At 45.1% G+C, this 12,564-nt stretch overlaps 1 protein-coding gene across 1 annotated transcript in view; it reads left to right on the forward strand.

Annotated features, from left to right (window-relative positions):
- BTBD19 (BTB domain containing 19) overlaps positions 1-12,564 on the forward strand; it is a 46,568-nt gene that overhangs the window by 33,459 nt on the left and 545 nt on the right. The window contains 3 exon segments of the mRNA XM_033151118.1: positions 9,283-9,351; positions 10,440-10,574; positions 12,218-12,343. Of these exon segments, the coding sequence (XP_033007009.1) occupies positions 9,283-9,351; positions 10,440-10,574; positions 12,218-12,343 (330 nt within the window).

The raw sequence follows: 12,564 nt of genomic DNA on the forward strand, positions 1-12,564 counted from the left end.
TGGTTTGCGAACGTTTTTTTGGAACCCGAACGTCCGACAGTGCTTCCACTGCTTATGATTGGCTGCAGGAGCTTCCTGCAGCCAATCAGAAGCCGCAATTTGGTTTTCCAACATTTTGGAAATCGAACGGACTTCTGGAATAGATTCCGTTTGACTTCCAAGGTATGACTGTATTCTCTACTACAGTAATCTGATTTCATGAGGGTCTCAAATAGGCCTCGCTTGATATAGTTTGCCACTGCTATAAGAGTTTAATAAAGCAGATGTGGGAGCTCTGTGGCCCACCAGATGTTCTTGGACTCCCAGCCTCCATCAGCCCCAGAAGTGGTCCTTGGTATCCATTGGGACTACTAGGGCAGAAGGCAGGGAGCAGGGGCGTAGCAAGGTAAATTGGTACCCGGGGCAAAAAAAAAATTTGTCGCCCCCCCCCAGGCATGGGAAGGTCAGGTGGTACCCGGTGCGGAAAATTTCTTGTCAACCCCCCCATTGATCCCCCCCCCGCAAAAATGGTTTTACGTTATTTCATATTTTCTTACAAAGGAATAATAACAAGTAATAATAAAAACTTTTTATATCCCACCCTCCCCAGCCAAAGTTGGGCTCAGGGTGGCTAACATCAGATACATAACATTGGTATAAAATCAAACAATAATTAAATTACCTCCTAAAAACATCTCAAAATCAAATTAAAGTCTAATTAGATGGCTTTCCACAGGGTTAGGGTTGGGAACAGTAAGTGTTCTCTGAACTGAAATTTCAGCCTTCACGACATAGGAAAACAGCCAAGTAAACAGCTATTTTGGTGGAGGAGGGTCAAGATATTAACTGATATGCATGAAATTTCATATATAGCTATATAATCCCTAGTATAGTAAGATAAGACCTTTGTAGCAGGCATTTAAAAAAAAAATCAATTCCCCCCCCCCCAAAAAAATTGTTCCTTGATAATTTGTCACCCCTCCATTATGGAACCCGGGGCGCCCCCCCCTGCCTGCCCCTGCTATGCCCCTGGCAGGGAGGCCAACAGTAGGCAGAGGTGGGGCCAGTCATGAAAGGTGGCACTAGCTAGTTGTGTCCCCATCCTCATCCCTGCTAAGTACTACTGGAGGCTATACTAAGATTAAGGAGGAGGAAGCTGACAGTCAGTGGATTAGTTGTAAGTAAGAAGGCAGTCAGGTAGGGGCAGGCTGAGAGATGGTGGGACAGTTCTCCATTTGCTCTAATGGGCCAGCCTCCACTCGGCCCCAGCCACCATGGCCAGTGGTCAGTGAAGATGGAAACTTCTGGAGGGTCACTATTTTCCCATTACTATAATAAAAGGTAAATTTTTGCAGTGATGCCTTTCTAGGCTCTGAGCCCAGGATAACTGGAGATGCTCCACTGTCGAGTCTTGTTGGCTTCCATAGGTGCATGTTGTCTCCCACCTTGCTTCTCGCTTGTATCATGATCACACAGCATCATAACATGTTATGATCGTAACTGTGATATGATAGTAGGCTATAGGCAAACTGTGACCAAAGGTGTGTCAAGGTAGCAACATTGAATGCAACAAATCCATATGTTCTAAATGCACCCACATCCTCATTTCATGCTTCTCCCTTGTCCGCTTGCACCACTCCACACTGCAGGTGGCGGTGGTGGTTATAGGACCACCACAAGCTGTACAGTGGCTGAATATATACCATTCAATTAAAGCACATTTAAAGCACATGGCTTACCCCCAAAGAATATTGGGCCCTGTAGTTTGTTAAGGATGCTGGGAACTGTAGCTCTGCGTGGTATAAACTGCCAAATATACATACATAATCATTTAATTATATGCCACCTTTCCACAGTTGAAACCATGCTCAAGCCGGCTTACAACATGAAAAAGGTTGAAACACAGCAAAAGTAGTCAAAAACAATAAATAAAACATAAAAAAGTACACAACCAAATGGAACAATTTCCATATATATTATAATAAAGATACAAAAAAATAGCACTAACAGCAACATTAACTCCCTAACAGGGGCACCAGCTGGCCGGGGGCGAGGGACCTTACCCCCCCCCCATTTTCAATGAGGGATATGGGCCCCCTCAATATCCTGTGGCAACGTTCATTCCTTTATTTATTTAACATTTATTTATCTTTATTTAAGATATTTATACCTTGCCCTTCAATAAAATTACATGGGGATCTTGCAAAATTTCAGACACAATGAAACAAATAAAAAACATACCATTAAAAAATATGCTTCCCCCCCCCCCCCAATGTTTCCTAATGCATGCTTTGTAGCGGCTGTTTTCTCAAGGGCATTTGTGAAATTTGTGGAACTAAAGTAGGCTAACCAACTGATGCTGCTGCTATTTTTGAATGAGCCACTGACCCATATTTCTGTAGCCCAGGGGCTATCGCCATACTAATTAGGGGAAGGAAAGGGAATCCTGGACTTATTCCAGTACAATATGTACATACTCTCACTCCACTGAATAGATAACCAGTGCTCTGGTAGCACTATCTGCGCACCAATCATCTCTTATGCTGGTGATGGTCGGAAATCGGCACTTATGTGGCTCCCACAGCGTATTCATACCCTCCAGCCTAGATAAAGCATGGTTAGGCATTCTGATTTTCCCCTTGCCTCTGAGAAGGTAATCAAATCTATCCCTAAGCAGCAAACTCTGCATTGAGCAATGTGATGTGGTACATGCACTCTTTCTTCTGGTTATATCAGAAGCTGTTTGATTAATAAGAGCACAATTTCTTCATCTTCTTTCCCCTGCCTATGTATATTTTTTACCCCTATCTTCAATGGTCCTTCGTGTGTCAGCAAATGCAGGAGGGCTGCACTTCCTGGCTGTAACCTCCATCATCATGTGGTGGCCCTGCCCTCCCAATCTTATTGCATTGAACATGGAGGCCTGAAAAAGGAAGCTACTGCCCAGGCAACCCAAGACACCGTGTTCAGTGGAGTGAGAGTAGACCCCTACTGAACTGAGCCAGGAATTCCCTTTCCTCCCCCTAATTAGTATTGTGATTGAACCAGCCCTTGGGATCTAGAGGCCCTAGGCATGAAAGTGGAATCAGCAGTCACAGTCCCATTCTGCCTCTATGTACATGCAAAGGTTGTTTTTGTGAATAGAGCTAATGGATTATTCTTAACCGAACTAGCAGAAGAACACAGCACCAGCGCCATATTAGTCCCACTCCCCATTGCAGTGCACATCCATAAGAACTTAGGTCTAAATACTAATTGATCACTATCAACGTGCAGTGTGTGGAGCCTCTTTCATGCTCATGTTTAGGTTAGCTTCATCCCCACCTTCAGGCAGAGTCGGTGGATTTGAGACTAAAACGAGGACTCCTGGCCTGGGGAGTGAAAGCAGTACTACCGGTAGTTACAAACAGAGCTGTGGGTTCACAGATACTCCCTCCCTTTTCCTGTTTTGCTGCAAAAAGAGAACAGGCAAAGGGTAAAGCCTCACTGTGCGCTGTTTGTGAACTTTTTGTGGCCAGGTCCAATCCAGTTTACCAGAATGTTATCAGCATGATGACGTGTGCAAAACTTCCTCATATCTGTCTGTTAGGCTAGGCTTCTCCCGCCCACGCCAGGATGGATTCCCCTTAGGTTCTCTCCTCCCACCCCCATTACCAGTTAAAAATAATAATACTTAACTTTAGGTAATGTGGGAACATTTTATTTGTTTATAAAATGAAGTATCTGTTGCCTTTTGGCCCCCAGAAGGGACCCCTAAGGCAGCTTGCAATTATAATAATGTGCAACACAAATAGACAAGAAGACTAACTTAAGGTGGAGCTAGTTTAAACACAATCAAGTATTTAAAAAATCCAGAGCCAATATAACACCTGGAAGATTTTTTCCAAAAAGTTTTTACATCTCACTAAACAACCATAAGAATGGGAGCCAAGTGAAGCTCGCGGGGGAAGGTGTTCTGTGATATGGGTGCTGCAACCAAAAATGTTCTGCTGCAACTGAATGTACCTTTGAGGGCACTTGGAGATGGAGCGAGGCCTCAGATGATGAACATGATGGGTGGACCAGTTTACGTGAGGGGACAATGCAGTCCTTCAAGTATCATGGTCCCACCAAACCATTTAGGGCTTCATAGAACTAAATGTATCTTAGCCATGTTGGGACTAGTTGCATCAGCACCTCTGCTGCTGCTTTTTTTCCTCTCCAAAGACAATCTCCAGAGATGAAAACCATTAAGCAATTATTCAGGTCTGCAGCAAAGCTACTAAAGACCAACTCTGTACATTGGAGAAGTCAGGTTTTCCCCTCCTTCGGTTTAGCTGCTGCACTGTTGTTTTGTTGTGTTGTCCAAATTCAGATGGTTCCAGCTGTTAAACAGGAAAAACATTTCTTGTTTTCACAGATGTGCCATCTGGCAGAGTGCAAACATCCAAGGTTTAGTGGGCAAAAATATAAAATAATGTTAACTTGCATGACAAAGCACTCCTTGCAATTATCTCACCCAGGAATATTCTCCCCTGACCTGTTTTTTGAGTATTCATCTCAGTTTGCTTGCACAAAGAGTGGAGATAATTCAATGTTAGCTGCTTCTGATTTGTTTGCAGGGAGGTTATACATAACTGAGTCAAGTGATTGTTATCTTGCACTTTCTGTTGCATTGCCCTGTCACTTTCCATACCACAAAAAGTCTGGGGGTTTTTTTATTTAAAAAAGTGGTTTGCTAACTGAATAACCTAAATTTGTCAGCAAGTGACTGAATCTCAGTCAAAAATAGTGACTGTTTGGAAGCAGCTTGATTTGCTCTAGTAGAGGATGTTAAAGTCTCCTGCTTCACAAATGTTGATGCCTTGGACAAGACATGCACTTTCAGTCTTTGGACAGAAATGTGTTTTAAAGTTGAAGTTCGTTGAGTCATTAAGTATCTGATAAGATTTGGAAATATAAAATTTCCATTCATTCAGACAAAATTCAGGAAAAGGAAAAAATCAGGAGGGGAAAATGCATCCTGGACAGCGGGTAGAAGAATGACTCTTTTGCTTCTTAACATTTGAGGTGCTTCTTCATTGATAGTTTTTAAGGAAGCATGCTGGCATCTCTCACTTCTTTCCTCCGCAAGAGTTCTTCAAGTGGACAAACACTGAGAGACTGATTCTGCTAAACACAGAAAACTGCTTGCTTTCTGAAAGCAGGCTGGTTGACTCCTGATTTATCACAGGATTTGCTCTGTTCTCCCTCATGCTTTTAGCTCAGGGGTGCCTACCACCTTTGACCCTCCAGATGTTGTTGGACCACAACTCCCATCACCCCCTGACCATTAGCCATGCTGGCTGGCTGTGGCTGATGGGAACTGGAGTCCAATAATATATGGAGGACCACAGACAGCCCATCAGTGATATCACAGGAGGACCCATAACTCTTGTTCACATCACGTTTCCCGTACAAGCCGTCAAATACAGGCAGCTATGTAAGGCTATCGTGAGAAATGAACCATATCCATCTGGAGTAGAGGCAGATAATCTCCCCACCTCATGTCTCTCTCTCGGCTGAATTACATCTGTGGTATTCACAGAATGCATTTCATTGACCTGACACCCAAAGCTTAATGAGCCCTAGGCAAAACCCTTAGACATGTAATGGCTACAGAATGAGGAGAGACACAATTAATTTCACCAGAGACAGCTGGACAATACATTTGCACCCCATTATGTCAGCTTTCAAGATACAGCTCATCTAGTTGGTCTCCATCCTGTTCTATGTATGTAACTGGCTTCTTCCAGTTGAGTTGCATTTCAGTTTTCTGTTTAGAAGAACCAGGCATTTCTACCAATATAGGAATCCCTAAGGCTGGAATGGATCATGCTGCCAAATTGGGTAGAGGGTACAAACCTGGGCTAGTTGATCTCTAAGAAGGGCATGGCCTATGCCAGGCATGGCCAAACTTGGCCCTCCAGCTGTTTTGGAACTACAACTCCCACCATCCCTAGCTAACAGTCCTACAATGGGAATTGTAGTCCCAGAACAGTTGGAGGGCCTGGCCTATGCCCCTTTGTGGCGAAAGCATTCCATATCTGTGAAGTGTTGCTTCTGGCAGTTCCCATGTGATACAGGGATCAATTCCTGTAGGAGACATGAGATTTGGTGGTATCCTATGTAGTGGGCTAGCCATACCCATGTGTCAGAATTCCCCCCCCCCTTTTAGGAGGCTGGGTTGACTGGAACTCATAGTTTTCTACTGCTTCTCCCTTTTACTCTGTCTGATAATAGTGGAAAAACAATGATGCTACTCTGGTCACATGTGGTTTGATGGCTGTTTACAGTGGTTAGCTGGTGCCGTTAATTGGAATTGTTAGTTTCCAGCTGCATGCTTGGCCATGTGGTGGGGCTGGTGTATCCTGAAAGCAACCATCAAGATAATGTGGTTTGCCACAAACACATTGTTTTCATACAGCAGAAATTGTTTATTTCTTGCTTAACTGCACAACTTACTCCTCCTAGCTCCCACCTGTAATTTGTGCTCACTGACCCTGGGATGTGTCTGACACAATAATCGCTAGTTCTATCCCCATGGGAATCAGCAGAGCAAGTAGACATCATCACTTTCTATGGGGACTGATCATTTTCCTTGTAGCATTGAATCCACAGATGCTTCCATTGCTCTGCAGGAGATTATGTTGATATCATTTGGATTTACAGATTGTGATACAAAGGGCACATTCCACAGATGCATTTCTGGCTTTACTGAGGTGATACCTGCAAGTTCTGTCTTTAGAGATGGTCATGCTTGGCCTTTCAATAGCATGAATGTTTGTGTAAAAAGTAAAAAAAACAAAAACACAAAGGTGACCCTGTTGCAGACAACGTTAATTCAGAACTTGGCCTATGTTTTAAACCATGTATACAGTGTCACACTTTTATATTGATAACATCACACAATGTGTTTAACTAGACATTATGCAGAAGGTAGGTGGAATTAGGGAGAGGAGAAACCCTGAGTGATGGCAGGCCCATTTCTCTCCCAACTTAGAATGACTAGTGAGCATTACACCCCCCACTTTACATTCATGAATTGAAAAGGTGGAACAAATCCACTATTTTGTCATTCTTTACCCATCCTGATTGTGAGTTCAGTTGAATGTTTAAAGGTTATTAGATGATAACTAATCTCATTCACAGTTTCAGGTTGGCTACTATATGTTAGCAGAAGCAATCAGAACAAGCTTGACACACCATGCTTGCTTGCCTCATTCAGTGCAAGTAGATACTCCTTGCTTTGTTTACTTGGGGGTATGTTCCAAGAGGTGCTGATTAGATCTATATATATTTCGATGTATAGACTTCTGGGTTTAAAAAATGTTATAGCTATGAAACTGCCCAGTCATTTTGTTACGTTCCAGATTAATTTTATGATACAATGCATTTTTAGAAATGAGAAAGGTTCCATGGGAAAATGTAGTAGTGGAAAAAACTCTCCACATCCCCAGTATTAACCCATCAGAAGTGACTGAACACCAAATCACAAACACATTTGGTCATTTTGCACTTTGTTACTTAAAACTACATTATAAGACAGCTTGTGGTTTGGTGCAAAATCAGGTTTTGTGTTTGTAACGAGTACCGCATTTTTCGCTCCATAAGACGCACTTTTTTCCTCCTAAAAAGTAAGGGGAAATACCTGTGCGTCTTATGGAGCGAATGGTGGTCCCTGGAGCTGAATTGCCCAGGGGCCAAAAGCAGATTGTGCAATTTAATTTACAAAGAGAAAAGGGAGTGTTGAAAGGACCCCGCTCAGCAGCTGATCAGCAAGAGATCGGGAGAGAGATAAGTCCCGGCTCCCTTTCAGCCCCGCCCTCCTTTGTTGAATGTGCTGCAGAGGGAGGTTGTTTTTTTCCCCAGGACATGTGACTGGCTGATTAGATTATCTGTCTGGCAACAGTAGAAAGGCTCCCTTTCCTTAAGATTTTTCAGAAATGTGAGTTAAACCCCAATAAAAATGGGGCTTTTCCTCTTTGCTTTTCCCCCTTTGCAAAAGGAGCTTTGCTTTTCCCCCTTTGCAAAAAAAGCTGCAAAACCTTTAGCTGATCCTCAACCCCCCCCCCCAAAAAAACCCCAGGGCTTTTCCCTTTGCAAAAAAAGCTGCAAAACTTTTAGCTGATCTTAAAAAGGGGCTTTTGCCTTTGCAAAAAAGCTGCAAAACTTTTAGCTGATCCTCAAAAAGCCAGGGCTTTTCCCTTTGCAAAAAAGCTGCAAAACTTTAGCTGATCCTCAAAAAAAAGCAAAACAAAACAAAACAGGGCTTTTAGAGGAGGAAAACCAGAAAATTTTTTTTTTTCTTGTTTCCTCCTCTAAAAATGAGGTGCGCCCTATGGTCCAGTGCGTCCTATGGAGCGAAAAATACGGTAATTCAGACTGTTAATTTGCCAGCAGCATGGTACAATGAAGGTAGGAATCCTATGACATCCCCTTCATTATATAGAATGGGCATATGAAACAGCTCTCAGCCCCATCTCTTTGATTTCCAGAGGAACCTTGCTATTCTAGAACACACAGGCTTGCATTTGGTCCAGGGAAAGGATCTACTGATTGCAGAGACTTTCCCAAGTTTACCCATAACATACCCTCCAACAATTCTCCGATGAAAATAGGGACGTCCCATTCCATAATGATAATTTTACTATTTATACCCCACACATCTTACTGGGTTGCCCCAGCCACTCTGGGCAGCTTCCAACATTAATAATAATAATAATAATAATAATAATAATAATAATACATTAAACATTAAAAACTTCCCTATACAAGATTGCCTTCAGGTATCTTGGGGCTCGAATAACTCGATACCCTCCAACATTTCTCCCAGTGAAAATAAGGATACCTTACCATGCCCTCCAACATTTCTCCAATGAAAATAGGGACGCCCTAAGGAAAAGCGGGACATTCCATGATCAAATCAGAAACTGGGACATCCCTGGAAAATAGGGACACTTGGAGGGTCTGCCATAAGCATCTCCATTGTGAGAGAGGGGACGACTTTTGATGGTGTTTCTTCCAGGTTCCAGTACTTAGAATGAAATGAAAAGCAAACTGCAGCCAACTCTGTCACTCCCAACCCATGATCCTTTTCTGCTCCTTCTCTACCTAAGCCCCAACATTCTTTCATGGATGGGCATCTGGTTGGTCTGTATGAGAAAATTGCTAGATTAGATGGACCTTTGGCCTTATGCAGCAGAACTCTTCTTGCGTTCTCTCAGCTTTGTCTCTTTAAACACAGCCTTTTATCAATTTTTCTTTTCACTCTCTTAATGGCAGGCAGCTGTAGCATATGGGCAGGTGGATTTGCAGATGCATTGCCTGGCTTTCATCGAGAGTTGTACTCAGGTAAGCACAGGACAAGTTCGGAGGTTTTCCCATGAAATATGGAGGTCCTATTCTAATCAGACCTCTTCCCTATAGGACCATGTTTGTTGTTTGTGCATTTGATATATTTATATCCCACCTTGCGTCCATTACAGTGGCATATATAGGGTGTCCAGAGTGGCTGTGTCATGTGCTTTCAGACCATGCTGGCTCAGTATCATGATTTGGTTATGCAGGGAACAGGGTGCCACCGGCAGGCATGACCAGTCCTCCAGATTACATCCTCTCTCAGTACCTCGGTGCAATTGGGAAGGGTGGTGTCTTTGTGCTTCATCATGGTAGGAAGAGGACTCTAATCAGAGCCGTCTCATCCATAGAAGCCGGTGGCGCGGTGCGCCAGGGCGCTGGGCGCCCCAGGGGCGCCCCCGCGAGCCCGCCGGCATACCGGGCTCCTCCTCCCCAACCCGCCCCCGCCCCCACGGGCAGGCGGGCACTCGCGCGCCGGCGGGCGGGCTGTAAGCCGCCCGCCCTCGCCTCCCAGAGCCCCAGCTGGAGCGCTGGAGCGGCGCGGGGCTTTGCGCGACCTTCCAGCACTCCAGCTGGGGCTCTGGGAGGCGAGGGCGGCCGGCTCGCGCTCCCGCGCGCAGCCGGCCGCCCGCCCGATGCAGCGCGAGCTGCCCAGCAGCGCCGCGCCGTCCAGCTGCGCGCGGAGCGCGAGCTGCGCGGGGAGCGCGAGCCGGCCGCCCTCGCCTCCCATCCCATCCCGGAAGCGCTGGAAGGGCGCGCAGAGCCCCGCGCCGCTCCAGCGCCACGCCCCTCACCCCCCGCTCGCCCACCCCCCTCCCAAGGGGCGGCAAGCGCGGGAGGGAGGCGGCGGAGAGGCGGCATGGCGGGGGGCGCCGGAGGGATAGCCGCGCCAGGGCGGCAGATCCCCTTAAGACGGCTCTGACTCTAATGCAGTTTATCTCACCTAGCAGACCTAACTATTTCAACCCTAAACTCCCTATAGACATACCATGGGTACCTTACTCCTTAGCTGTGGCCACCATTTTTTTAATGACAGAGGAGTTCTCTCCACTCCACAGATGAGCTGCATATTTCCCCCCCAGGATGTGGTGCTAACACGTGGCTTCTTGGAATTGTCGGAACTGGCAGTGCAAACTATCTTGCACAGTGACTGTTTGGCCATCGATGAGGTGAAGCTGATTCGTGCTGTTCGGGAATGGGCTCATGTTGGATCGTAAGTGCTCATTACATGGTGAGAAAAGGGAGAAAAGGGAACAAAGGGAGCAGGGATTGAGGATTCCACTCACGAGGTTCTCTTGGAAGATGTATAGAGCTGAAAAAGTCATGTAGGGGAGGAATGATTTTGGATGCTCCCTGGTAATAGCAGGTTGCTATGGAAGTGGGGAGTGCATAATTTTGCCCCACTTAAGTTGGAGAGGCAGCAACAGAAGTGAGAGTGCTGATGCTCCATATAAATACAGGCTTGCACAGTTGGTGGGTCGGGCTGGTTGTCTCTGCTGTATTTCTGTATTTCAGTCAGCTAGTAGTTATTATTGTCACCATATGTTAGTTGTTTTAGTTTATACTGATGTTTAAAGGATCTAATTGTTTCCGTGTTGTAATTTTTGGTGATATTTTTATAATGTTGGGAACCACTCAGACAGTTCTTGGAGGAATGAAACAGTATATAAATACCTAAATATAAAAAACTGCAACCCATTGGCCAAAGGCAGCAACTTACACCTTTCTTGAATATATAAAACGTTTTCCACAGATTATGTGGTTGGAAAATAAATGTACAACCAACAAACCACTTCACATTAATAGCAGATGTTAATCTACATTTATTTGCAGGTTTCCATAGCATTGGTGTTAGGGCTCCAACTCTCTCACACCCACCCACACTGAGTCCACCTTCCTCATTTAACTACCACCAGGCCTGGCTCCAAGATAGAAGAATCTTGGTTTTCAGACCAGCCAATTAGGCACTGCAGCTGTAATAATAATTTTATTTATTTATACATACATACATACATACATACATACCATACTACCCCGCCCTTGGGTGGGTCTCCCCAGCCACTCTGGGCGGCTTCCAACAGAATATTAAAATACAATAGTCTATTAAACATTAAAAGCTTCCCTAAACAGGGCTGCAATGTTCTAAACCTAATGAGCCAGTCCAGTGCTCTCCTTTAGTAAATTTGCTTAGAGCCAACAACCTACTAACCAACAGATTCCATGCCACAGTGTGTTCCAAGCAGATAAGAAAGGGTTGTAGGATAGAGCAACTGCTTTGCATGCAGAAGGTCCCAGATTTAGTCCCTGAGAACCTGAGGCAAGGTTGGGAGATACTCCTGTCTGAAATACTAGAAAGCCCTTGCAAGTCCATGTAGTAGACAGTACTGAGATAGACACTACTGACTCAGCATAAGGTAGCTTCCAATGTTCCTATGATCCACTTGCCCCAGTGAAATGACAGCCATCAAATTTCCCTATGTTCTTATCAAACACTGCTTAATAAGCAAGTAGCTCCAACTTAGCTAAGAAAGAGAGATGAGACACATCCAGGAGAACATGGGGTGTTCCCACTGGTGCCCCCATCACATGAGTTTTCTCTATTTCCACCCAGCTGCAAGAGCATGGAGCAGGGCCCTCTAGATCCCAGGAATACTGAGGTGCCTTTCTCTGACACTCCACATCTCCCATTGTTTGGCGACCCACTACCTAGAACTGAAATTATTTCCTTCTCTTTCCCCAGAGTTTCTGCTTGCATCACAGCAGTTCAGAACTAGGACAGCTTGTGGCATGATTGCTTGTCCAGGTCTGTCAGCAGTACCTCTCCCCTGGTCTGTGCTGATCCTGAGCTCCCTTCTTGCAGGCTGTTCTGGACAGGACTGTGCACGATGTGCAGCAGCAGTGGTGCCAGGGGCTGCGTCTGGATCTGCTGTCACCCAGTGAGCTGACCACGCTGGAGGAGGAGAACAAGAAGGACCAAATGATTCCAGTGAGAGAGGCTACCCATCTTAGTAATAGCTGCACAGCTTTTTGTACCAGCTTGCATGGATCACATGTCTCTCCCCTGTCTTAGAGCACTTGCTCCCTCTTTTCATATTTAATTAGCTAAATTTAGTGGCAGAGAAGAAGTGCCTTTCCTGTGGTTTGCAGAAGTACTTAAAACTTTTAGGGGAGTGGTGAACCTTGAGGGAGGTGGGGCCTAAAATAGCT

Source organism: Lacerta agilis, chromosome 6 (genome assembly GCF_009819535.1).
Source record: "Lacerta agilis isolate rLacAgi1 chromosome 6, rLacAgi1.pri, whole genome shotgun sequence".
NCBI lineage: Eukaryota > Metazoa > Chordata > Lepidosauria > Squamata > Lacertidae > Lacerta > Lacerta agilis.